This window comes from Eublepharis macularius, chromosome 14, assembly GCF_028583425.1.
Source record: "Eublepharis macularius isolate TG4126 chromosome 14, MPM_Emac_v1.0, whole genome shotgun sequence".
In the NCBI taxonomy this organism is placed as follows: Eukaryota; Metazoa; Chordata; class Lepidosauria; order Squamata; family Eublepharidae; genus Eublepharis; species Eublepharis macularius.
This window is the reverse complement of record NC_072803.1, coordinates 30,736,003-30,763,594: the sequence shown is the minus strand read 5'-3', so window position 1 is coordinate 30,763,594 and position 27,592 is coordinate 30,736,003. Positions and strand designations below refer to the sequence as shown.

Here is a 27,592-nt window from a genome sequence, read left to right as displayed (position 1 = left end):
TTTTGGAAATACACAAGAGTAATCCCTAGTTTCTTTCTTTGAAAGTGGAGGGGGCGGGAGGAAATAAACTGGGAATCAATAACTGGTAGCCAAGAGCTGCCCTCTGCCCTCACAACTTCAAATAGTAACAGCCTTCATTGTTCTTGAGCAGTTTACTCCTACACAGGGGATGGGTGGAAAAGGAAGATACAGAAAAGCAGTGTGTGCATTCTCTCTTTTGCATGCATGCACGTGTGCACACATGCACTCTTACACCCTTCTTGGCTATACTGAGGAATTCTGGAAACATGAAGGAATAAGAACATGAAGAAGAACTTTTCGTCCACGGTGATAAGATACAGCCAGCATAGTATAATGATTAGAGTTGGACAAGGACCTGGAACAGCTAGATTCAAACCCCCACTCTGTTAGGGAAGGACAGGGGGTTACCCTGCCTAACCCAAGGATATCATAAGGATAAACTGGAGGAGGGGAGAACAATGTTCTAGGTTGTTTTGGGTCCCCACTAGGGACAAAAGCAAGGTGTAGCTACCTAAATAAAGGATGAGCGTCTAAACTACCAATATTGTCCTGCATCTTAGCACTGGCTCATGATTCATCAAGGGCAAACGTAAGCAGGAGTTGTTCTCTCCCAGCATCTCTTCCACTACCTTATGATGTACCTTGCATGGGCACAGCAGCCACTTTAACACCAGAAGTAACAAAAAAGGACTGCACACAGGCACACCCTTCTGCCTACTTGGCCCCTTTCCCTCCCTCTTATCAAAAACGGTGCAGCTGCAGTTCAGCAGCCTCTTTGTGTTTCCTCCCACTGACACCTCCCTCCCTGGGATGGAGAATGTTTCCAGGATGAGTCATAAAGTGGGGGGGGGGTGGAGAACACAAAGAGATTATCCATCAGGCACCTGATTTCTCTGTCTGGGTGCAGCTACTTGGTCCTCGCCCATCACCCAGAGAAGGTGCTTAGATGGGAGGGGGTGGGACACTCTCCATCAGCCTGCCCAGCAACAGACCCTTGAACCCAGGCTGACTCAGCTCCTCCAAGGCCTCTGGTATGTTAATGAGCTCTGCTGGCCACACCACTTCCTTTCTTGAGCAGTCCTCTCCTACACAAGGGACGGGTGGAAGGGAAGGGACAGAAAAGCAATGTGCACGCTGCATTTTCAACTCCATGCTAGGTTCTGTTGCTCAAGAAGCAGGAATCAGGAAACAAATGCACAGCCAAGTCACTGAATGGAAAACATTGGCAGAAGACTTGTATGATTATTCAGGTACAGCAAGGAAGAAAAAAAGGGGGTGTGGAGGAAAATCCCCACAAGCTCAACCCAAACAAGCAGGGAAACAAAATAGAGGGGTTAAGTAACAACACGTATATATATGTATATATATGTGTACACACACATATATATGTATATGTATATGTATATATATATATATATATATATATATATATATATATATATATATATATATATATATATATATATATATATATATATATAAAGAGAGTGCAGTGCACCAATGTAGATTAAACACAAGTTTAAAATTTAAGGCCTGAATGGCAAGCTACCTGATTATTCAGGTACAATGTCGTTGTGTGATCAAATAACGCTTTTATTTTCATTAAAAAAAAAACCTGAACAAAGCCAAAAAGTTCTGAATTTGCTTCCCCTCCTGAAAGGGGAAGAAATGTGACTTTTCCAGAAAAGAATACTTCCTAAGGCAGCGACACTTCTACCTCAAACTCCTAACTTCGTTTCAAGAAACCATCACAGTTCTTAGAATGAGACCCTCAAATAACCTCAAACCGTACACAGTACTGCTATGACTCTCCTTTATGTACAACTGTCCTTTGTTTGTGATGGCGGGGGAGGGAATCTTTCCTCAACTATATCACTTCTGGGGGGGGGGTCACATGTTTGAATGTTCTTCCCGAACCCACGGGGAGAAAGGCTCAACCTAGCAAGTGAGGTTACTGCTGCTGTGGAATAACACCTCGCCCAAACATGCTTTTTCATCATGCAGTAAGAACAGCCTAAAAAGATGCACATAGACCTGTGTCAAACAGCCTCACTGCACAAACACCACACAACACTTTATCATCACCCAAGATCACTATGCTCCTCAGGTGAAGGCCATTCACACATTCCTGATGAAAAAGGCACTGGGTGAGTAGAGGATATGTGTTCAAGAATTGATCCACCAGAGATCAGCTATGATTGGGGAGGGGCAATCTAAGCCACAAGTGGTGAGCTCAGCAAATTGAACATGTCACCAAGAAGACAGAGGTCACAATGATGTCATTCTTCCCATTTGGGGATTTTTTCCCTAGGATCTTAAAACAGCAGTCCTTCCCTCAATTGCACATGCTGATGCAATCTTCTCCGCCCCCTTTTTGGAGGATGAGGCATTGCATCACCCTCTCCAGAACTATTTGTGTCAAACTGTGATAAATTGTTATGGTTTGTTCATTGTGGGTTTGTTTGCTTTTTGGTATTCAAAATCCTCTTTTACTAATGAGATGCAAGCAGCTTCACTTGGCTAAATTAAGGACACCTGTCAGGAGGGTATTTTAAATTCATGCACAATAGCAAAAAAAGAAATATGTGGAAGCTAAAAAAAACCAATTAACTGTTGGATGCCAAGTTCCTACCAGTCACTCCAATATTTACATAGAAATTCCAGAAAGTAGGAGCAGGCTTCTTACCAATTGCAATTGGATAAAAAGCTGCCTGGACTTCTGTTCCCCTTCTGACAAGAAATGAGAAGCTAGGCACTAAGACCCTTCCATTTCTTTTTAAATGGAAGGGCAGCATTTAAGAATGGGAATCACATTAGAACAATGTAGAGAGAGGCAGGCATTGCCACTCCCATCAAGGGTGAAGCTCCTTATGTCCTTTCAGTATCTTACCACAGCAAAGATAAGGGAAAACAAAATGATCCACAACATTGTCTTTACAAGCAAAGGATTAAGCATTTGGGTCCTTTTTAGTTTTTTAATTAATTAAATTAATCCTTAGAAGTTAGTCCAGTTGTGTTTCAATAGGACTGCAGCCTTAAAAGTAGAATGGATAAAAATTTACAGTATTACTGAGAGAAGAGAAAGGCAGCAAAGCGTTCCCCCCTCTCTCACAGGACCAGAATGTAGGCTCACCCTGTGAAACTGGCAGAGTTGGATCAGACCAAAAAAGTTTTTTTAAACAAAAGTGCCTGAAACAGCTCTGAGCTAAACCAAGCATCCTTCCTTCTATAGCAATCTTAACAGGAATGGCTGAGCAACTCATGTGCCATCCTAACTAGGTCTACTCAGAAAATCCTACTCAAGGGGGGCTATTATAGGAAGTATTCATAGGTTTGCACTGTTAGTGGGTTCAAATTCCATCACATCAGCATTAAGGTTAATTCATCACACACTCAATCCCCCATCTGTAAAACAGGAAGTTGCCTCCTCTATTTCATCCTCACAACAAGCCTGTGAGGTAGGCTAGGCTGAGAGACTAACTGTTCCAAGGTCAACAAGTAAGACTCATGACAAGTGAGGATTTGAACCCAGGTCTCCCAGGTTCTAGTCCAACACTTCTAACTGCTACATCACAGTATTTCTTCAAACCGACAGACTTCTAGCGGATATCTGCTACAAGAGTCTGCCAGTTTGAAGTTAGCATATTTATGAAACAGTGGCCGCTTTATTTGTTTATAGTCCGCCTTTCTCACTGAGGCTTAGGGCAGATTACACAGTGCACTGAAAGACAATATGACCAACAGTCGGGACATTCAATAAACATTGCAATAGGGTATACAAGTGCAAATTTGCAGATTTGAAAAGCGGCAGAAATCTGATACAGAGCTGGAACACAGCATAAGCAATTAAACATGACATACTAAATTTTCCTTGCAGTATTGCAAGGAGTTTTAAAAAATCCTTTGGAATAATTCTGTTTTGTATAGTTTGGGTGGGAGAAAAAGGACGTCATTTGTTGAAACCCCCTCCCCTATTTTTCAGGAAGACTCGAAACATTAGTAAAGACCCTAACTTGACTAAAATGCTGTGACCCCCCCACACATAAGGTTCTGCATGCCAAAATGGTTGTGAAAGAAGCATCCAAAATAAAGAGTAAAAAATATTTAAGATATATTTAGATTTACAATTACTCATTAAAGTCCAACATTTCCAAACATATTCCAGAGAGGTAATTGGAGGTAACTGATTGGATGTTAGTTTGTTGAAATCAAGACAACAAAAAGACTAGCAAATATTTTGCAGTGAAAAGTTTCGTGGACTAGAGTCTACAACAAATGCATGAAGTTAGTAGGTTTATATAATAAATACACAGGTACAAACAGAAGAGGGGTGAGAGGAAAATGTAGCTGAAGTGAGGTCAAAAGAATCAATAACGTAAGAAACAGGTAGCACCCATTAAAAACAGGAAAGTTCAAGCCAAAACCCACACCCAACCAGTGACTTCGCTTCAGGGAGCTCAAAAACTGCACTTAGGATCAAAGACTCATAAAACAAGTGATGTCATCCAGGCCAAACTATCACTGTCCCCAGCACTTAGAATATTATCACTGCGGCTTCTAGGACTTTCAAAGTGGTTTTGTTTTGTCTCACACAGACTGTATTAAGGATCACAGGAAGTTTGGTACACCAGGCACAATGCTGTATTCTTAAAGTCACACCATTATTAACAGGAAGGGCAGACAATATAGCTGGAGGCTACACTGGTTTCAGTATGGTGATTTCTGCTTCCAGTATAATTGCCACAGGTAAATGAAGATAGTTTCAGGTGGGTTGGTCTATAGTAGTGGGGCAAAATCTTACTCACATGCAAATGAAGTTTCCCAAACAGTTTCCCAGCCAAAGGTGCAAGGTGCTAACTGAAACCCAATGGATAACCACCTCTATTTTAAAACAAACTCTCTAAAAAGATCAGCCAGCTTCTTTAATTTAAATAAAAAACTTCAAACCACCGTCTTTCAACAAAGCAAGAATGGCATATGAACAATCTAATTGCTATATAAATACCTTAATCATCATACCCAATTAGCGGGATGTTTTACTCTGCACCCCAGGAAAGGTAAGATAGACATGAGATATTCTTAGTACTTAACTTGAGACAAGTCCACTGACTTCAAAAAACCTGGAAATAGTTTTCCCAGTGGTGCTGAATACTGATAACACAATTCAGCTTATCTGCAGGAGGGCCTGTGGCCTGGCCAAATCACACCAGGGAGCCCATATTTGGAGCTCCCAACTTTTTTTAAAAAAGGCAACCTTTTAATTTATTTTTATTTTATTTACATTATTTATAGCTCCCCTTTTGCAGCCAGACTCAAAGTGGATTACACAGTGTGAATCAATGTGATCAACAATCATCACAGCAGACTGTGTGGGTTTCAAGTCTTCTCCCCCTACACCATCTTCCAGATCTGAAACAGCACCAGGGAGCTACTATGTCAGAATTGGGTTTCTATGTGCCTGATAATTGCATGGGGGCTGGGGGGGGGCTGGGAGCCCTATCACAGAATCCCAGGCCCCGCCTCTGGTCTGGCCCTCAGAGCACCTGCTTTGCGCACAGAAGGTCAGGGCTTTTTTTCAGCGGGAACGCGGTGGAACGGAGTTCCGGAACCTCTTGAAAATGGTCACATGGCTGGTGGCCCCGCCCCCTGGAGCGGCGCGGAGGGCAATCTCAACTCCCCTCTGTCTGGAGATCAGGGGGTGGGGCCACCAGCCATGTGACCATTTTCTTCGAGGGCAACCCACTGAGTTCCACCACCTCTTTCCCCAGAAAAAAATCCCTGCAGAAGGTCCTAGGCTCAGTCTCATCTGATGACTGCAAAGGAGTAGCAGTGTTAGCCTGTCGTACCAAAAACCCAAAATTTAGTGGCACCTCAAAAACTGACAACCTATTGTTAAATGATGTGAGTCTTTCAGGATCCACTAGATTTTTGTTTTATTTCCAGTGAAAAGATGTCAGATAACAGATGTTGGGAAGAGACCTCTCGCTACCAGAGATCCTGGAGGACTCAGTCCCAGTAACAGAATAAAACAGGAGTCCAGGGGCACCTTAAAGATTAACAAAACTTCTTGCAGCTTAAACTGGAATAAATCAAGCCACAACGGAGAAAACTGAGCTAGGTGGACCAACCGTCTCACAAGGCAACTTCTTTTGTTTGTGCATGTATTTCTGCAAGTCAGAATAAAACATAACTCCACTCTGGATTTCCACTGAATTTAAATTCACAAACCAAGATTACACCTCACTCACATGTACTGAATGGTGCTGTGTGTAGTCAGCCAGTGTGTCATTCACTGCGTCTTTAGGAAAAGGGAAACACAATTAAGAAATAAGATCACTCGCAAATTAGGGCCAAAGTTCACGTTCAAGCTGACACCCATTTCCCTTTGATCCTTCGATGCTGTCGTCATACAGCTGAAGGCTGCAGGTGAATACACGAAGCTGCCCTACACTGAGTGAGACCGTGGGTCTACCAAAGCCGTGATTGGCTCCTCTGAGCTGCAGCAGCTCTCCCGGGTCTGACTCCGAGGTCCTTCTGCTCCTTTTAACAGGAAATGCCAGGACTGAACCTGAGATCTCACACATGATATGCAGATGTTCTACCACTGAGCCAGGGCACCTCCCCATATAAGACATTTACACCCAGATGCTGATTCTACATGAACATCCAGATTGCACCAAGAAGCCACAAGCAGCGTGGTGGTTTTGACATGGGAATGGGACAGGGCGGAGGAAAACGTAACAGCTCAAATTGCAGTTGCAACACAGCCGCCGCAGAAGGCGGATAAACTCCAAGTACAGAAGGGGCAAGCCACAGGCACAACAGCACGTGGCCGAGCAGCCAAAAACCAGAAGAGCGCAACGGAGCCAAGGGGGGGGGGCAGCGCGGGGCTCTCCAGTCTCCTCCCCCGGCCCACTTGGCATCAGCCAAAGTCACGCGCAACAAGCCCGTCCTCTCCTGCCCTCGTTCGCGCCCGCGATTTAAACGCGCGCCGCAATGGGAAAGCGCACGTGCGTTCAAAGGCAAAGTGACGCGTTGCAAACCCAGGCTGCCAGCTAGTCCCGCCGGCCCCCCTGCTCGGACTTTTCACACGCGACACAGACCGTCCGATCCTGAACATGTTTACTCGGGGGAGAAAAGGCACCGCTGGGAGTGAACTTCTCGCCGAGGGGGGTTCCCAGTTATACGGCTACGAAAGCTCTGGGCCAGGCTTGCGCGGGATCAAGCGCCGCTGAACTCGGGGCGATTTATTGTTAAACAGTCAGGAGGGGAAGGCGATCGCGCGGTCTCCGTCACGTGTGAACGCTGTTGACGCGCGACCAGATTCGGAGGAGCAAATCGGCACAGAGACGTCACGGCCAATGAAAAGAACACGTTCGCGAAGACTCTGTCATCGCCTGTGAAAAGGCTGCTTCGCACACCCCCAAGTTTGCCACAGGCACAAGTTCCGACCGGCTGCCCATTTCCACAGGCTCTCCGCCTACCGGCCCAAATCCCCCGCTCCAGGTGCTCCTTTTTCTTCCCGATCTGCTTCCCGCACCTCTCCATGCACATGCCCGGGCATGTCCCCAGAGGAGAGGGGCTGCGGGGAGGCTTCCAAGCCATGCCATCACCGACAAACAGACCGAGCCTTCACCTGCCACCTGAACGAGCGACGGAAGGGGCCGTGCAAACTACTGCCCGGGGACTCTTCGCCTGCCCCTCCGCCCCAGGCCCATTATATCGCCCCCCGCCCCCGACACCATGTTCTGGGCAAGGTCTCGGACTCCATCTTGACGAGCCCCCCCCCCTTCCTAATCTTAGGGAAGAACACTGTTAGAACTTTTAGGATGCCTAATTTCCTACATTGCTCCTGGCACGAAAGAACCTAACAGGGCACTTTTAAAAGCGCGACGGGAAGAAAGCGACCGCACCAATCGAATCTGCCAAATAACTTCACAGCGCAAACTTACGAAGAGCAAGATCTCGGTCCAATAGCACCTTAAAGGCCAACTAAATGCAAGGGCTATTGGACCCGGATCTCGCTCTCTGACGGCGGACCGACCCGGCGACCCGCTGAGCCTCTGCAGTTACTCCAGCCTAAGCCCACTGATTTCAAGGCGCTTGGAGTGGAACGACTCCTTTTAGGACTGCACCGTTATACTAGCATGTTCAGCGCGCAACCCCGAGAGGACTTGGGGAGGGGGAGCTTCGACTCACCAGGAGGCAAAGAGCCAGCGAGAGGGCCAGAAGCCCCCGGGCTATTCGAAACATGCCGGGCGAGAGCCGCGCTGCAGCGGCGACGGAGCCCTAGAACGCCGGCTCCGAAGGCGCAGGGGCGCGTCTCGCTGTACTTCGCTCCCTGGGCGAGAAGGTAGCAACGCTCCAACGGCTCTCTGCAGACACAAGTCACTCCTCTGCCAGCCACCGACTGAATGAAGCCTCGGCCGGGGAGGAGGCTATGACTAGGCGGTGGGAGGACCCGCCCCCAAGCCGGTTGCAACAGGTTTAGGTGACTCGCCTGCGCACCCCCCCCCCCGAAGTTGCCCGGGCAGGGAGAAGCCTCTGGGGTGGGATTGCAACACGGGGGCACCTCCCGTGCAGACTCGCCGGCGAGCTCTCCGGCCCCGCAGATCAGGCTGGTTTTTAAAAGAAAAGACTAAACCAGCGGGGGCGGGAGCCAGAGAGGGGCCGGCCCGGCAGGGGAGGATTGTCGCCTCGATGAAGAAAGCTGCAGTTTGCAGAACCGTTTGTTTATTTACGAACAACTTTCTGGAAAATCCCAGCAAGGCGGCCCCTCCGTTCAAACAACGATCTAAAATATGAGTACGGGAGAGACCCATGAAGTTGGTGATCCTGGACGCAGTGGCACGAGTGGATTCCAACAGCGTTTCCACTCAATCTAGCCCGTCTTCTCTCCTTAGTACTGCTCCGGCCTCGTCTATGGCTTTTGTCTATGCAGGTCTCAGCGGCAGAAAAGCTCGTTGAATCCACCCCACTATCGTGAAGCTGAACATCACAGGGTGGTTGTTGCGAAGATTAAAAAAAAAAGCATGAAACTGCCAGAGATCGAACCCTTCTGCATGCAAAATGGGAAGCCACCCCCCATCACTACAGCTCTTTTGAAGGTAGGGTGAAATACAACAAGAACATCAAAAGTTATGCAATGAACGCACTGTCAGTCTTCCCTGGGCCTTTTGCGATTTTGCAAAAAGCCTCTTCTTTTGCGGAAATATAAGGGGAAAGGCAGATCTCTGCAATGGAACGGGGCTGGAGACTTTTTTAAAAATAGAAGCTGGGAATTCAGAGAACCAGCTGCGCTTATTATTAGAAGGCTAGGTTGATGTAGCAATATGAAATTGACATTAAAAAAAAAGTTGAAAACTAAACCAGGAAGGAGGAAAGGAAGGTGGGGGAGGAGTGGTTCAACAATGACCAATGCCCACTCGTCAAAACGTGGGCTGGAATTGAGGTTGCACAGGACAAATAAAATCCAAAGAAACTTTATGCATGCGGGAAAAAAATGACTCAGAATGAATTGCCTGAAAATGATTGAGGTAGAAGTGTTCTCAAAAAGAAATAGGAAAAAAATAGGAAACAAAGCAAAACTAAAAACTAAAGGCAAAAAAAAAATGTCTGTGGAAATCAGGGAATAAACCGAAAGAGTATTGGGCCAGAACCAATGAAAAAGACCTGTATGGAAACCCCTCAATCTGGTGTCCTAGCATATGAACTGAAACAATTTGAACAGCCTATAATGACATCAGATTAGAAGATACTGTCCAAGATGTACACTATAGTGCAGGGGTGGGCAATTGTTTTGGCTCGGGGGGGGGCCACTTTGTGGGAGCGGAGGTTAGCGGAGGGCCGCACCTTTTAAAATGATTGCATTCATTAGTTAACTCTGCATTTCAGAAAAGGTATAAATTGTATCATAAAAATCAATAAATATAAATTAAATAAAATAGTGGTAGTTTTATTCAATTTATTTATTGTGCTAATTTCATATCATCTATAGCTGCAAGCACATCCACTAGCCGTCCTAGTGGAAAATACGAGATGAATCTTCGGTCGCGCACAGGAAGGAAATCTCGGTTCAAGGCGGATTTTTCTGTCTTGGCGGGCCACAAAAACCTCTGTAGCGGGCCGCATGTGGCCCGCGGGCTGCAATTTGCCCACCCCTGCTATAGTGCATGGTCAGAAGTCAGTGCTAGTTATTATGTTTAAAACCCAAAGTGGTCTGGTGTACGGTGCTTAAAGGACTGAATGTTCCCAAGAGTAACTTCTGCTTCTGAGAGGAACAGTTGTGTGATTACTAGAGACAGAGATTTCTCCATTCTCACACCATTGCCCATAAACTCTCTTCACATCCATTTGTCTGTTATGTTTTTTAAAAAAGGTTATTTTTCAAACCTAAAAATATTTTTTTGTGTGCAAGTGTATATTATTCTGTGATCTTTTGCCTTCATAGTGGTGCATTTTTTAATATTTTAACATCTTTTATTGTGCTTACACTTCATGTTAAATATTAATAACTGGCTTTTTAAAAAGTATTTATTGTTGCTTTAATGCTTTGAAAAAATCTATCAGTAGCTATCTTGGGAACTATCAAGAGCGTAGCAGATAGATGTTTCAAATAAATAAACAAACACTAGTCTAAGATGGAACAGAAGAGGTGTTACGTAGACTTAGGTTAGCCCTTCCCTGGGACTTAACATTTGTACAGTCCTTTCAGTGTTTAGAACATGTCACATACACTACCCCAATATTCCTTAAACTGAAATTAGTCTTCTCATATTGTAGATGGGAGTGGGGGGGGGAGGTCAAGAGTTCAACTGCATTTGATGCTAGAAATTACAGGGATGGTGTTCCCAATATTTTTTCTTTAAAAATCATGAATGTGGGGACCCAATTCCAATCAGGGCCATGACACAAGTGGAGAGAGGGTTAGGCCTCCCCCCTGAGCCATTGTCACAATCTACCCTGGGGAGCCATTATTTGCCCCAGTAAGGGAAACATTCAGGTGGCGAAGTAGGTGCTTGTATGTTTGCCCCAACAGGAGAAGTAGTAGTTCCATAAGTCCAGTTCAAATGGGAAAAATGGTCTGGGTGGAGACTTAAACTCCCCTCCTCCATGCTGTTGTCCTGAACAGAACTCAAGATGGGCTTGACCATGTGTGATTTCTAAATTAAAAATCTGAGAGCTCTATTCACAAAGCTCCCAGTGTCACATATAGATCTGTTCTGGGAACCTTGTTGTGGAGATGAGATTTGGATTGGTGATTTCCTAGTCACAGTCAGGTATCTTACACTGCAGTCCTAAAAACACTTTCTTGGAAGTAAGTCCCTTTGAATAACATGGGACTTACTTCTGAGTAGACTGGCTTAGGAGTGCTCCCTTAGACCCCACGCTACTATAGCATATACCCCATCTTTTCTTTGTGTCCCTGCCAGCCCCCCACCCCATGTCTTTTTGTTTAGGATGCCTTTGGATGAGAAATCTCTGGAGGCTTGGGGTGTCTTGTAATACTGGCTTTAAGCAAAGAAGTGGTAGCAAACAGGAAGCTGCTAATCCTTCATCATGTCTCCCAAGAGAGCCATGGCTCCCCCAAGACAGTTTCAATTTCACCTATTTCACAGCTCTCTCATCTCTGGCAGATTCTTTCTAAATTAAAATGGCAAGCTGGCTCCTGTTTCATTCCCCACTGAATCGAGAATGTCCCTTTCCCGTACCCTGAACGCTGCATTCCAAAGGCTTCAGAGAGATTCCCATTATCAGGACATCTCCTGTCATTATAGTAGTTCTCACTGGTGAAAGATTAGCCTGACTATTAGCAAACCATGAGCCTAATGAAGGATAATATCTTGGCTTAGAGAATGCTTGTGCCTTGAATGGCACTTAATACCCAAACCAAATATATCCTGTTCTTTAGTTATCATGAATCCAAACTGGGTTACTGACATTCTGAAAATAATCAGGAAATGTTAATTCTCAGTATTCTGGCACTTTGCTGACATCATTTTAGGTCCTCAGATTTTTTACTAGCTGGATGCAAAACACCACAAAACAAAAACAAAGACTGCAGTAAAGAAAAACTAGCGTAAGAATAAAATTAACCAAAAAAGAACTCAAGTAAAATTTGGGGGCACAACCCTATCCTCAGCCTCAATGACCTCAACACAGGGTGAGAATGCCTGCATGTTTCATTTGGAAGTCCCATTTTGTTCAATGGAACATTTATACAAGTAATAAGTATGAATACTTCTGGAATTCACAGCCACAGAAGTGCAGTGATAGCCACTAACTCAGGGGGCTTTAAAGGAAGGTTAGACAGATACATGCAAGATCGGTCCATCAATGGCTTTTAGCCATTAAGGCTAAATGGAACCTCCATGTTCTGAAGCAGTCAAACTTTTAATATCCACACAGGGGGAAAACACCAAGGGGGAGATCTTGGCTACTATGTCCGCCTTTAGGCTTTATGATATAGCCCATCAGCACACATTACATTGCCACAGTGAGGAAAAGAGAGGCTCCCCAGGTCCATTTCAGTTGGGGAAGCAATGTGCATGATATCCAATACCAAAGCCTCTCATACCTACGGCGGCAGGACCTGGAACAGACACAAGAACGAGGTATCATGTAGTTAAGTCCCACTGGTTTTCAATTTAGAAATTCTGATAAATGATGCCACATTACCAACAAGTTGTATATAATGAACATCGAAATACCTTGAGAATCACACTGTGCCTAACTTTAGAATTGTTTTTGTTGACCAGTGCAGGAAGGAGGTCGAATCTTCCTGGCCTGGGGGGTTAGCCTGATGATGCAGGAATGTTTTGACCATGTTGTGTGTTTTTTTTGTTTGACTACTCTCCCTTTTAATTGTTCTCACTCTCATTGCATTTCCTGTTAGGAGAATATTGTTCCATGTTCCCCATGGAAGGAAACAGCAAGATCTTGTGGGGAGGGGGGGGGCTTGATGTGGCCAGTGAGGAAGGAGGGGGGCTTACAATGTTTTTAGAACACTATTTGTTTACAAAGACACAAAGGTGAGCACCGGGAAGCACAGCAATCAGTGCAGGTCTTTAAATTCAGTTTCCCCAAAGCAAACAACCATGTTGCCTAGAGGGAGGCAACGCTCAGCACACCAGATCACTCAGCATGCCAGAGTGCTTCTCTGCCCAAGGAACTAAGGCCAACCCCTGAGATGCTGGCACTGCCTCTGTTGCCCAGCTTGCTCTCAGTGAACTGGCCAAATGTAGCCCTTGTATTCTTGCCTCTTTGTCTGCAGGCATATCAGCTTCTTCACAGGTAGCTGTTGTGGGATTCCCCCCCCCCTTAGAACTTAAGCCAGAAAGTTGCCTGCCCCGATCTAATCTTCACAGATCTCCCAGTCTTGTTCTTTCCAGCTATAACTGTAAAACTTCAAGAGTTCTGTGCTTTTCTCTGGCTACATTCCAGCAGAGGATTGAATGCAAGATCAGGTTGTAACATCAGGTCCGAAAAATCTGCTTTTTGCCCTTCTATCTAGGTAACAACCAGCCTGAGGAAGAGTTCTGGTGAGCTTAAAAGCTTGCACGATGTTTTGCGTCCATTTGATTGGTCCTAACAAAAGGCCTTTCGTGGATTTTGTTCTTGTTTTTGCATTCCAGCATCTGACTGTTCCTGTCCCTCTCTCAAAATATAAAGATACACACACACTTATTCACTAGCCATCAGTCTGGATGGGGTTGTTGAAAACCCCTTTGCTACTACTCACTAATGCCCACTGAGGAAACAGGCAAAACAAAATGCAGGCAAAGTTTTCTTCCTACTTGCTGACAAAAATGCTATTATAGCTAACATTTATTCTTCCACCACAGTACATTCAATTTCAAAACTGAAATTTTAGCTATAAAATTTCAGTACATTCAATTTCAAAAACATTTCAATAAACAATATAATAAGGTATATATGTGCAAATTTGCAAAGATTTAAACCCAGAGAAATGCAGTACTGAAGCTGAAGAAATGCTAAAACAGAGCATAATCAATTCTAATTCTGACATATTAAACAACACAGAAACTACCCTGTAGGATCATATGTACAGCAACAGACAGTACATAGTAGTAAAGTCTATAGTCCCTATAGCCCTATTGTTGCATCTCTTTGAGACCATGTCCTTACAGTACAGCCCTCCTATCTAAGTAAAAAGCCCTCTAGACTAATTCAATTTTGCATAGCTTGTAGATAGCCAGGAGAGTGGGAACTTTGAAGGAGTGCCTGAAATGGTGCTGATGTGGGTGGGACCTGTAAAAATCCACACCTTTCTGTCCACACAACATGCAAGTCACGTTGCAAACTTTCCAAAAGGATAGTACCAAACCAGGTTTGGAGAAATACTGCAGCCAAGCAGAGGAAAACAAAGAAAGTGGATGCTTTTAAGATGACCTTGTGTGGATGTTCCAACAAACACTGAACTGATAACTGAATAGTCCCTAATACAACATAGTATACAGTTAAATTAAGTTAGATTGGTGCATCTTGTTTTCATATTCGATAGACTATTCTAAGACAATATTTTTTTTATGATCTGGCATTCGTTTTTCAGATTTTAGATTACTCATAAAGCGAGTCATATCGCAGTACATTTTATGTGATTCTCTACAATATGAATCAGATATTGCTGTTTTTGTTTTGTTTCTTTATTATTACTCGCTCACATGTTCTGTTATGCTGTAACTGAGCTGACAATCAGTGCTTATATTGTAGCTATTAGAAACAATTGTAGCTGTTTTGTTATTATTAGAAGAAAGCAAGGGTTAATCATATCTTCTATACAATATTTGGGAGATTTATTTTAATCAAAAGCTTTGGGGTACTGTTTATATTTGAACGGACTACTGGAAATGCTGATTGCATCACGAAAGGTAGGATTTGGGGGAAATGGTACATATAGGCAGCAAATCAATGTGTCTGTTTCTACCTAAAGAAGAGTTGTCACAAGCTGTGGGCAACCTTGCTTCCGAAAGCGACTCTGGCTGCAATCCGTTGCACCATTTACAAGGGAGTAAAGCCCACTGAACTCATGGGCTCTTACCTCGAATCCTCTAGTAAATCCAAGTTTATGATTAAAGTCTTTTAAAGGCTGGAAGTGTTATTTTGTCTCTTTGGTGAAGTGTGCATTACATCTCTAAAAGGTCTATTCCAGAACCTGACTGGTAATTCATTTGACGTCACTGGAAGAATTCAGAGAGCAAAGTTTGTGTTCGTTTTTCATGTATCTGACGTTACACTGTATCACGTATTTTTCTGGTCCTCCGTTGAACAGCTGAATACATGATACAGCCAGCCTCAAAAGGGCACCAATATGTGCAAGATAATAATTGAGAGCCAGTGAGGTGGTTAGAGTATTGGATGAGAATCTGGAAGACCCAGGTTCGAATCTCTGCTCTGCCATGGAAGCTTGATGGGTGACTTTGGGCCACTCACACACTCTTAGCCTTACCTAACTCACAGGGACAAAATGGAGGCGAGGAGAATGATGTAAGTCACCGTGGGTCCCAATTGGGGAGAAAGGCAGGGTATAAATGAAATACATTGAAATAAACTAATAAATAAAACGATTGAATGAGAAGCAGCTTCTGAATTTCAGCTGAACTCCTGATGTGTGTGGAAATCACACCGACAGTGACAGAATAATGAACCACAAAAAAAATCATACCAGCAAAGCTGAAAGGGAAAAAGCTTTTTTCATTGACTTCTGGTTGCACTCATTTATTTCACAACAACCCTGCAAAGTAGGTTAGGCTGAGAGACTGTGGCATGTAAAATAGAAACAGCCAGGCCTGCAGTCCTACGGATGTTTGCATAGTAGTAAATCTAAATGAACACAATGGATCTTATTTTTGAGTAAACTCATACAGGGTACTTGTAACACTTTATTCTTACAGCAAGAATTACAATCCGTGCCCTACCCCTGTAGACAGTTGAAATTTCTTCTATAGTTACTGAACATTAAACAGATTATACCCATTTACTTTTTAATTTTAAAAATCTTATAAACTGAATAGAATCTTTAATCTCACAATGGATCTTGCTGCAGTTGTAGATTATTTGCTAGTCAACATTTTTGCAACGTTTATACTCTGGATAAACTATTAGGAGGTCTGCAACATTTCTGCAAACATTTTTGCAACATTTACACTCTGGATAAGCTGTTAGGAGGTTTGGAAAGAAACAATGTCTTGGCATTTTTTGTTTTCTAGGGGTTGGATCTAGCCAGCTTTGTTTACCCAATTCCTCTCCTTATTATAGTCCATGTTGCACATGGCTTTTGTCTATGATCCCCAGCACAGCCTTTTGGGTAGCCAAATGGGACACCCGTCTTCTTTTAACACTAATAGAAAAGCTGACAGAATCCAACCCTACATGTGCATGCATTTACATTCATGTGCACTGAAGCCAAAATAAGGACTGTGGTACAAAGGGATAATCGAACACCCACACTTATCCCAACACATCCAACAATCTTGATGGCTCAGCAAAGATTTAACCCTGAGAGCCCCAAACTAACCATAAGACTACATTGATTCTCTGTTGTGAATGTTTTAACTAAATAATTTACAAATTTATATTGAGGACCTGCACCCATACATACACACTCTACTGGAAACTCACTACCTGCAAAATTCAGTCCAGCTTGGCAACAGCCACCGCACAGCCCAGCCAACTGCCAGCCATAACAGCCCAGTCAGACTTTTCCCCAGGCACTGACTGTCAGGGGTAGGGAGGAAGGAAAAGCTGAAAAGACGGGCATTATTGGATGTTGGGTGGGAAGGACAGAAGGAGGCAGGAAAAGAGGAGAGGTGATAGGGGTTGCAAGGGAAGGGAAAGGAGAAATACTGGGGGAGTGGGATACAGGGGAAAATAAAATGCCCATCAGAAGTCCTTGTGGATCCCCCACTTGCATATGTATGTATATATATATATGTGTGTGTGTGTGTGTGTATACATATAGACATACAGGATGTGAGGGCGATCTGGCTGCAACATCTGTCACCCCATTGATCGCCAGGGTTGATTCGGCTGATCTGGCTGGTACACACACGCGCGCGCATGCGCGCGTGCGTGTGTGTGTATATGTGTGTATGTATATATATATATGTATATATATATATATATATGTATATGTGTGTGTGTGTATGTGTATATATATATATATATATATATGTATGTATATATGTATATATGTGTATATATGTATATATATATTTGTATATATATAAACTGAAAAATTCCCACATTTTAGAAAGTGTGAACTGTTAATTGGTTTTAAACTTGAATTTTAATGGCTTCTCATTGACAGATGTTAGGGAAGGGGCTGGAGCTCAGTGGCAAGGCAGCAGGCACATGCTGTGTACATAGGAGGTACCAGATTCAACCTGTGGCATCTTCAGTTTAAAAAATCTCAGCAAAGATGGGAAAGCATCCAACAGACATTTCATAGGATGCATATTTATAGGCCTTAATCGTATAGAGATGTGTCATCATCTCCACCCCCACCCCCGGCCCCGCCTTTAACATCCAGTCTGAGGAAGGATTCTGGAAAACTTGAAAGCTTGCACATTGTTTTCTGTCATTTTGGTTGATCCTAATAAAAAGTATTACATGACTTTACTTTGGTCCAACAACGTGCCTTCCTGCAATCTCCCAATACTAAGGTAGATGTATTGTTGAAGGCTTTCATGGCCGGAGAACGATGGTTGTTGTGGGTTTTCCGGGCTGTATTGCCGTGGTCTTGGCATTGTAGTTCCTGACGTTTCGCCAGCAGCTGTGGCTGGCATCTTCAGAGGTGTAGCACCAAAAGACAGAGATCTCTCAGTGTCACAGTGTGGAAAACCTGCCAACATCTTTTCCACACTGTGACACTGAGAGATCTTTGTCTTTTGGTGCTACACCTCTGAAGATGCCAGCCACAGCTGCTGGCGAAACGTCAGGAACTACAATGCCAAGACCACGGCAATACAGTCTGGAAAACCCACAACTAAGGTAGATGGTCTTAGGCAAGCTGCTTAATATGCTATAGCCAGCAAGTGAGGAGTTTCTCTAGACTAGACTAATACTTAGCACTTGTTTTGTTAATGAATGTTGGTATCAGGAAGAAGCTTTCTCAATGACTTTGGGTAGCCAGTGGCGACCATGCTCTATGAAGATGGCCTTGCTCTGTGATCTTTCTTTTACTGGAATTTTGTCTGCCTGGGTGCAGGACGAGGCTTTTTCAGTGGTGGTGCTCAAGCAATGGAACTTCCTTTTTAGCAAAGTCTGCTTTGGTTTTTCTGTTCTGTACAGTTCTGTCAATGTGCAAAGACATTCTTATTTGACAATGTGCAAACAATAATTCTTATGACAGGCAGGAGCAGTACCAGCACTTAAAGTGGTTTATTGTTCTGTGTTTTTGACTATTTGAATAGGGGTTTTTTTTGCTTTTCTAAAATTATAGTTCACCACCCCCTGATTTTATACTGAAATGCTGAGTGCTTGGTAGAAAATGTGTGTGTGTACATACATACTTGTGGCACCACAAAGTATGTGGGTTGGGAAAAGAGAACATTCTAGCTTAGAGTTGGAATGTCGCCAGCAAAAAAGGGTTTTTTTTCCAGCTGCCTGAGGTAGGGAACTAAGAGTATGCAGTGTGATCAGGACTTTTTTTCTGGGAAAAGAGGTGGTGGAACTCAGAACCGCACAATGACATCACTTTGGGTCAGCTGGAACAAGGGGGGGGAGTTTTTTAAAGTTTAAATTGCCCTAGGCGAAAATGGTCACATGACCAGTAGCCCCACTCCCCCAATCTCCAGATAGAGGGGAGTTTAGATCGCCCTCCACGCATGGCACGGAGGGCAATCTAAACTCCCCTCTGTCTGGAGATCAGGGGGCAGGGCCACCAGCCATGTGACCATTTTTAAGAGGTGCCAGAACTCCATTCCACCATGTTCCAGCTGAAAAAAAGCCCTGAGAGTGATACCGGAGAAACTGATCTGCTTTAAAGACTGGCACTGTCAGCCTTCAGGCACTTATCATCTTGTCCTAAGATAACTGTGTATATCTGCAAATGAACAACAATCCCAAAAAATACTGTTCAGTGCTCTTTCATCCAAAAGGAAACATTTTTTTAGAGGCTACATATGGAATGTCTAACAGCTGAAAACAACAACATTCGATTTATATACCGCCCTTCAGGACAAATTAACACCCACTCAGAGTGGTGTACAAAGTATGTTATTATTATCCTAACAACAATCACCCTGTGAAATGGGTGGGGCTGAGAGAGCTGTGACTGACCCAAGGTCACCCAGCTGGCTTCAAGTGGAGGAGTGGGGAATCAAACCCGGTTCTCCAGATTAGAGTCCCAGCACTCTTAACCACTACACCAAAATGGTCTGGACTTGGGGTACTTGAAGGACCATCTGCTCCATTCACTGAAATCTGCCTCAGGGCCTCAGTATACATTACACTGATTGACCCCCCCCCCCATATCTACCCCAGTCTGGGGCCTCCAGGAAGACAGGGCTTAACCCTTTCCCCACTCCCATACTGTTTCCTAACTTGAAGTCACCCTGGGAGCTGCTGTTTGTGCCACAGGGGAAAGGGGAATCTGTCAGTACGTAGAAATGCCCCCAATGGGATGAACATTGGTTTTGCAAGGCCATTTCAGGATGGGAAAATAGCTCACCAGAGGAAGGGAGGGAGGGCTAAGTGGGGGGAGTTGCATAATTTTTGTCCACCGGGATTTATTTGTTGCTGGTTTATTGTGGTGTGCTTTTGTGTCATTTTGTAGTTGTGCGGTATTTTATTGAAATGTTAGTTGTTACTGATATATAATTTATTGGATTGGTGTTAGCAAACTGACTTAAAAGGTGATAGGAAGATCCAATAATAGGACTCCCAGCACCTTTTCTGTTTCAACTCTAGGACTGGGAAAATGTGGGTTCAAATTCCCAGCCAGTCATGCAACATACTGGGTGACCCTGGGCAGCTCTCTCTCTCTCACACACAATAAGATTGATTAACAAAATTGATAAGACACTTGAGTACATTTAACTCAGCCACACACCTTTTAAATGTGTTTATCTCTAAGAATGTGTTCCCTGTGTTGGCTTTTCTTTTCTTTTCATGCTGCAAAAGAATTGAAGGCGGTGGTGTGATCTGTGTTTGCATTATATTTGCTCAGCAGAAGCTTGGCATATGACTGGTTCCCTGTCTGTACAGATGTAACTGAAAAAGCATGAGAGTTTATTGCCTATCTTGCAGCTTCCGCTCTACGTTCAGGTAAGGGAGCCCTGCCATATATGGTAACGGGGTTTTATGCTGCATCATTCAGTCATCACTCTAGCCTGGAATTTTCATCTTCACTGCAACCTTGCACTTGAATTTCTACTTGGAAATTCTTGAAACGGACGTGTTTTCCATCCAAGGAGCTGTTGAACAGACAAATCTTATCGGTCAGACACAGGCTTGCTATACCCATATCTGAAACTGTGCAACTGCCTTTGAATGGGGAAGGGTGATCAGAGAACAAGGTCCATGGGAAATAGCTGAGGTCTATAGAGAAGGGCTGCAAACTTTTTGTGGTGTTCCCAAGCACTATTCTCATGTCCCAGTGACTTGGTCAAATTAAATACAAATGATCTGTAAGAACACCCCCTCTTTTTTTTTTGCAGGTAACTGTGCTGCTTCATTGGCAAAAGAAAATCCCAAGGCAACAAGAACAAAATATATTAGTCAGGACTAACCAGGGCTTTTTTCAGCTGGAACATGGTGGAATGGAGTTCCGGAACCTCTTGAAAATGGTCACATGGCTGGTGGCCCCACCCCCTGATCTCCAGAAAGAGGGGAGTTTAGATTGCCCTCTGCGCCGCTCAGTGGCACGCAGGGCAATCTAAACTCCCCTCTGTCTGGAGATCAGGGGGCGGGGCCACCAGCCATGTGACCATTTTCTCCGAGGGCAACCCACTGAGTTCCACCACCTCTTTTCCCAGAAAAAAAGCTCTGGGACTAACTACATTATTGTGCGGTAGTAAACTTCATCAACCAAGCAAATAAATATATAGGAAACATCCTCACACACAGTCCAAGTCAGAGTTGGAGTTGTCAACTCTATATAGGCATTATCTGCATCTATTAGCAGATGATAACTCTAATATCTGTGCTCCTGATTTAGGAAACAAAGAACGTGTAGCTCCGTAAAGACTTTATTGCGGCAAATGCTTATGTGAGCTAGAGCCCCAGAGCCCGCAAAATCTCATTCCTCAAAAAAAGTCTTCAAGGTGCCACAAGATCTTGTTTTGGGTTGCTGTCAAGACCCCTATAGAGTTTGTCACCTCTGTTAAAGGCACAGGAGGAGGCCAGGCTGGTGTTTGTCAAGCTTGCAGACTTGCCTTTTGCTTGGGTTGCGCTGGATCCGACCATTCCAGAACACAGGGCAGGGGATTTGGTGTTTGAATTTTTCCTTTTCAGGATTCTGGCCACAGCACTATGCAGCCTCGGGGGCTGCTCTGCCTGCCAGCAAGTGCAGCTGGGCCTGATTGACACCCAGCTATTTAGGTGGAGGCTGGCACAGGCTGCACCGCTAGATCAACTGGTCTGCTAGGTGTGAGTCCTGTGGTCCAGGCTAGCTCAGCTACACTCCTTACTCCTGAAGATCCAAGACCCAGTCAACCTGCTTCATCTCAGAAGATGAGGGCACCTGAAGTGGGGCCTCCAAAGATGACAGTAGTGGACAGGTAGATTCTTAAGAGAGTAGGTAGTCCCAAATCAACTTTAAAGATCAGCACCAGCACCTTGAGTTGCACCCAGAAACAAATTGGGAGCCACTGTAGAGAACGAAGACTGGAATGATACAGTCCCTACAACCCATTCCAGTGAATATCCTGGTGGCAGTATTCTGCACCAAGTGGAATTTCTGAACAGTTGTCAAGGGCAGCCCTATGTAGAGCACATTGCAATAATCGAATCTAGATGTAGCCAGGACATACACCAAAGTGGCCAGGTAGTCTGTGGCCAGGAAAGGCCTCAGCTGGCTAACCAGTTGAAGCTTGTAAAAGGCACTTCTGGCCACAGCTGCCACCTGCTTACCCAGTGATAGGCTTGGGTCCAAAAGCACCCCCAGACTCCAGACCTGTTCCCTCAAGGGAAATTTAACCCTATCTTGAAAGGACAACACTTTAAACCCCATGTCAGTCTTTCTCACTCAGCAGTAGCACTTCTGTATTTAAGTTTCAGTTTATTAGCCTACTCCATTGCAAAACTGCTTCTGGGCACTGGTTTAAGCTTTCTAAAGCCTCCCTGGGATCAACCAAAAGTACAAGGTAGAGCTGAGTGTCATCTAGGGATGCCAAGTTCCCTGAGGACCAAACCAGGGGATGGAGTGGTGGTGACGGTACTTAACTTAGTGTTTGGGGGAAATCTTTAGAGAATTGGCCCTTGACATGACCTGTTGCTTCTGCATTGCTGTAGAAATGGCATCATTTTCCAATGATGTAGGAGTGCGCACATGCCCATTTTGTCTATTTGCTGCAGAGAGGACATGGTTGGCCAGTTCCCCCATGGTGAGCAGGGGTGGGGCAGCTGCAGGTGGGGGGATCCCTAAGTGCCATCTGCATATTGATGACAATGCAGCCCAAATCTCCAGATGACCTTACCCAGTGGTTTCATGTAGATGTTAAAGAGCATAGGGGACAAGATAGAACCTTGTATACCCTACAAACCAAAGACCACAGTCCCCTGATCCCATCATTTGAAACCTACCCTCCAGGTAAGACTGGAACCATCACAAAATGTTTCCTCCCAATCCCTGTCCCAAAAGGCAGTCTACAAGGATACCCCACGACTGAAAGTTGCTGAGAGGTTCAGGAGAATCAAGCGTGTCAATCAACATAAAGACATTGCGGCATAAGCTTTCGGTGTTTACATTTGACCACCTCAGGGTTCTGCCTCCTTGTGCATGGGCAGACCAAGCTTGAGATTTCTTAAATCAGATGGCAGCCCTGGTTGTAGTCTCATGATTTATATTATTTTATAGGGCTACAACGCATTGCAGCCTCAGTATGGCTGATTCTTCCCTAAATCAGAGAGGGATTGAGACACTGAATGAGGTCCCAAATTATGCGGTTTGTTTGTATTTAGAAATCCTTCATAATCTGAGGTCCTAAACTGTAATTTATTTAGTCTGAAATCCAGCTCTGCCCCATATTCTGCCTTGATTGCCTGAAGCAGAGGAGTTGCCTTGTTTGGAGGTGACTATAATGTTGACTGCTGTTGACTCAGCAAAAGCAAAATTCCCAGTATACATTCATATACAACTTTTCTGACAAAGGCCATTTTCACACTGCTTGCCGGCCATGGAACATCATGCCAAGCTCCTGGAACAACAGCATCTTCCTGGCATGGTTTTGTGCGAGAACTCACGCAAAATCGCACCAGGAAGACGCTGTCAATCCGTGAGCTTGGCACGATGTTCCGTGGCCAGTAAACAGTGTGAAAACGGTCACACAGTACCTAGTAAAAATGGGTAAATGACAAAGTTTTTGCCCCTCAGGAGCCTGATTGAGATCTTAAAGTTTCAGGTTTATGGAGCAGGGTGGGAGCGGGAAGAACTGTGTTTCCCTGCTCCTTGGAAGATCCCCCAATTATTGGAGACCTCCTGAACACTGAAACTTTTGTGTGTACTATCTGGATGTTGCCAACCTCAAGGTGGGGTCTGGAGTTCCTAGACTAGATGTGCTTTATTTATTCCCCATCTCTCATCTTCATGCAAACATATTAAATACATATAGTGTATTTAGAAAGCCATTACCTAATTGGAAAATTGGAGGAAAAACCTTTTAAGGTAGCTGTTTTTGAGAGAGCTGCAACCTTAAACTGTGAGTCAGAATAAGGTGTTCAACTTGCAGATCAGGAGCTGATGATTTCTCGTGCCACACCCAGCACACAACACTCCTCAAATCACACTACTCCCCTCCTAGCTCTGCCCTGCAGCATGTCTTTGTCATGTGATATCAGCAAGGAAAAGACTAAAAATAGTTTTTTAATTACTCCTTGGTCATTATGTTTTTTATCTGCTGTCTGTTGATCATTTGCTGCTTTCTCAAAACCTGCTCATCACAGCACTTTTTCCTGATTTCCTCTGATTACATTTGCATATGATTAAAACCTTTAATGCTGATATTGAAGGGAGTGCAAGAGAGCTTACAATTTATTAAACAAACCTTGCTGATCACCGTGAGGCCGCTGCCTACATTTTCTCATGCATTCCTTAAAATGGAAATGACATCAAATGCAAATGGCATCAAAAGCTAAAAGAGGGACCCCTGAATGTTATTGTTTATTTTATTTCGGTATCATATTCCACTTTGCTCCCCAATGAGGACCCAAAGCAGCTTCTACAACATTGTTCTCTGCTCTTCCATTCTCACAATAACCACGCTGTGAGGTAGGTGAGGCTGAAAGAGACTAGCTGGCCCAAGCTCGCCCAGCAACCTTCTATGGCAGATTAGGGATTCGAACCTGGGTCTCCAAGATTCTGGTCTGATCAGTGCTATAACCACTACACCACACTGACTTTCATTACTTGAAGCCCCAGTGAGCTATCTGGACAAGAGTTTGACTCAAATCAAGCAGTTACTTATATAGGCATGTAGATACCCCCAGTCATTTCAGCTGCAGAGGTGAGCCCCATGTTAATCAATGGGAGCAGAGAGGCCATTTGGATCTGCCATTTCAGGCTCCCTCGATGCCACAAACTCTTTCACCATTTTGTAATTTCTCAAACTTCTCTTGAAATGGCAGCTCTCTGCTTACAAAAACCTTAGAAACAAACCAAAGTGAGAACCAAAAGCCCCATCGTATAAACACCCAATGAAGAAAAAAATGTATGACTCAACTATATGCTTAACTGTAGCATATGATCCCTATTGTATTAGCAAACAGTTGCCGTGAACCCTGGAACAACGCATTTCCTGTGACAGGAACCAAAGTTCTTTTTATAAAATGACTACGGAGTTCTAAGATGGGTGGGAAAAAACCCTGTGCTTAGGAAGCTGAAAAGAACTTTGACAGGACTCCTTAGAATTTCCTGCTCAACAACATGAAAACGTCTCTGCTGATTTAAAGAAATGGAATCAAAAGTTCTAAAATTAAAAGTAATCGTTCATAAGCTTTCTTCAGAGTCCTTTAAACCATGACAAGTTTATACTATACAAGGGTTTCTATTGTCCGCCTTTACTGTTTCATTTGGGGACTGAACCCCTGATTTATGTCATTAGACTTTTATATGTGGGTGCTCTGCTCGTTCCCATAGAGATTATTTTATCTGCTCACTTACACAGTTGAACTTGACTGATGATTTTGGATATCTAGTTATAAAAAGCAATGGAGCAAGACATTGAGGGACAAGACATTCCTGCTCGATCTTCTGAAAACTGGCCGTTCCAATTGGTCTCAACTCATATTTAATGTGTGGATATCGCTGTGGTACATGAGATGAAGGAAGTGCTGACTTACTAAAGCTTATGCTGGAATTCATTTTGTTACTTTTTAAAGTGCCACCACACTTCTGAATTTTTTTAAATCTAAAAGATAGCAACGGTTAGCTGGGAGCCTGATTTAGATGTACACACAGCATTTTTAACACATATATTCATCCAGGACTATGCTGAAGGGAAACCTGTTCTTCTAGTTTGGAACCAAAGCTGGTTTGCACAGCACTGATTGGCCAGCCCCTGTGTTCATCATCAAATCTCTTCCTCTCCTCTCAAGGTAATGTGCATGGCATGGATGGGCTGACCCTTTTATAAAGGGACAAAGGCTGTAGTTTATGGCACTGTTTATTGTATGTATTACGTTGTTCTTATTACATTGTTTTTGCAATGGTTGTAATCCAGTTTTTACAGATAAAAGGGTTGGCCTAGGATTTAGGAGAACCAGCTTCAATTCCTATGTCGCCACGAAGCTTACTAGGTAAGCTTGGACCATGCATACTTTCTGAGCCTAACCTCCTTTGCAGGGTTGTTGTGAAGATAAAATTGGAAAGGGCATCCACATATGCTGCCATGTGCTCTTTGAAGTAAAGATAGGATAAAATTGGTATTACCTTGGCTATTCAGTCTTCACTATAGAGGCCAATTTTATTGATAAATTGCATATTTTTTGTTAGACGATCGACAGTTTGCTTATTGTTGTGAAGTCTACCTCCCGTAAACCTGGAGACTTCCCCTTTCTGGCTATTAAAATTATGCTGGAAGAAAGTGATACTTCCTTGGCAGATTAATATGTTGTGCTTACAAAGGGTGTTTCCATCACAGCTGAAAGTTGTGATTAGACCTTATTAATAAGTCATTTTGGTTAAGAGGGATGTGGGCAATTATTGACCTAGATCCAATCTCTTCTTTTGGGGCAAGGTCAGGGCTTTTTTCAGTTGGAACGCAGTGGAACCGAGTTCCGGAACCTCTTGAAAATGGTCACATGGCTGGTGGCCCCGCCCCCTGATCTCCAGACAGAGGGGAGTTCAGATTGCCTTCCCCGCTGCTGGAGCAGTGGGGAGGGCAATCTAAACTCCCCTCTGTCTGGAGATCGGGGGGGGGCACCAACCATGTGACCATTTCCCCCCGAGGGCGATTTAAACTTTTAAAAACTCCCCCGTTGTTCCAGCTGACCCAAAGTGATGTCATTGGCCCTGGGAACGTGCATGCACTTTGGATGTGCACATGTGGTACCAGGGGCACCACCTCCCGCCAAGAGTTGCCCTCTGTGCTGGCAACCCACTAGGTTCCACCACCTCTTTTCCCAGAAAAAAAGCCCTGGGCAAGGTGATTAAGCAGGGTGTGGCAGGGCAAGTGCAGGTATTCTTGGATGAAACATCTGCCCTTCACCTATTTCAGTCTGGCTTCATGTTGGGATTCAGGAATTAAAGAGCACTATTGGCCTTGGTTGATAATCTCTGGCTGCAATTGGATAAGGGCAATCCATTGCTGCTGTGCCATTAGATATATCAGCAGCATTTGATACCCCATGACCATGGTATTCTGGTGGATCGACGGCAATCAATGTTTGAGATAAAAGATAAAGCACTCTTTGCTTCTTTTCTTGTTGAAACAAAGAGCCACCATAGGAGGTGCAGAATCAGCCGGTTGAGATGTGATATTTGTTATACCCCGAGGTCTGTTTATCCTCACTGCTCTTTAACCTGTATGCTAAACCTTTGGCGGAGATCATCTGGAGCTTTGGAGTTGGCTGGCACCAATATGCCAATCACATCCCGGGTTTGTATGTCATTATCTAAGCCTGCGGAAGTAGCTGTGAAGGTCCTGGACAGTGTCTTGAGGCTGTAGTCAGGTGCCGGGGAGTGAACAAACTGAAGTTTAATCCAGACAAGATGAAGGTGATGCTGAGTGGGAAGGCAGAGAGTTTGGTTGGTACTGATCTACCAGTCTTAGATGGTAGATGTCATTGCACAGACGTGGGAGTGCACATGCTTCGAAGTGGGCCAATTTGGGCCCCAAATGCGCCCAATTCAGCTCATTTAGGGCCCCATCTGGCCTACTGTGAAGCACAG

At 44.2% G+C, this 27,592-nt stretch overlaps 2 protein-coding genes across 2 annotated transcripts in view; one reads left to right on the top strand and one right to left on the bottom strand.

Moving 5' to 3' along the window:
* Positions 1 to 27,592, bottom strand: part of TNFRSF10B (TNF receptor superfamily member 10b) — a 55,594-nt gene that overhangs the window by 21,898 nt on the left and 6,104 nt on the right. The window contains exons 2-3 of the mRNA XM_054998069.1: positions 8,221 to 8,362; positions 6,270 to 6,319 (exon numbers count right to left, since the gene is read on the bottom strand). Coding sequence (XP_054854044.1) covers positions 6,270 to 6,319; positions 8,221 to 8,362 — 192 coding nt within the window. The remainder of the gene's footprint in view (positions 1 to 6,269; positions 6,320 to 8,220; positions 8,363 to 27,592) is intronic.
* Positions 8,564 to 27,592, top strand: part of CHMP7 (charged multivesicular body protein 7) — a 40,840-nt gene continuing 21,811 nt past the window's right edge. The window contains exon 1 of the mRNA XM_054997752.1: positions 8,564 to 9,128. The gene's annotated coding sequence lies outside the window, so the exon portion shown is untranslated. The remainder of the gene's footprint in view (positions 9,129 to 27,592) is intronic.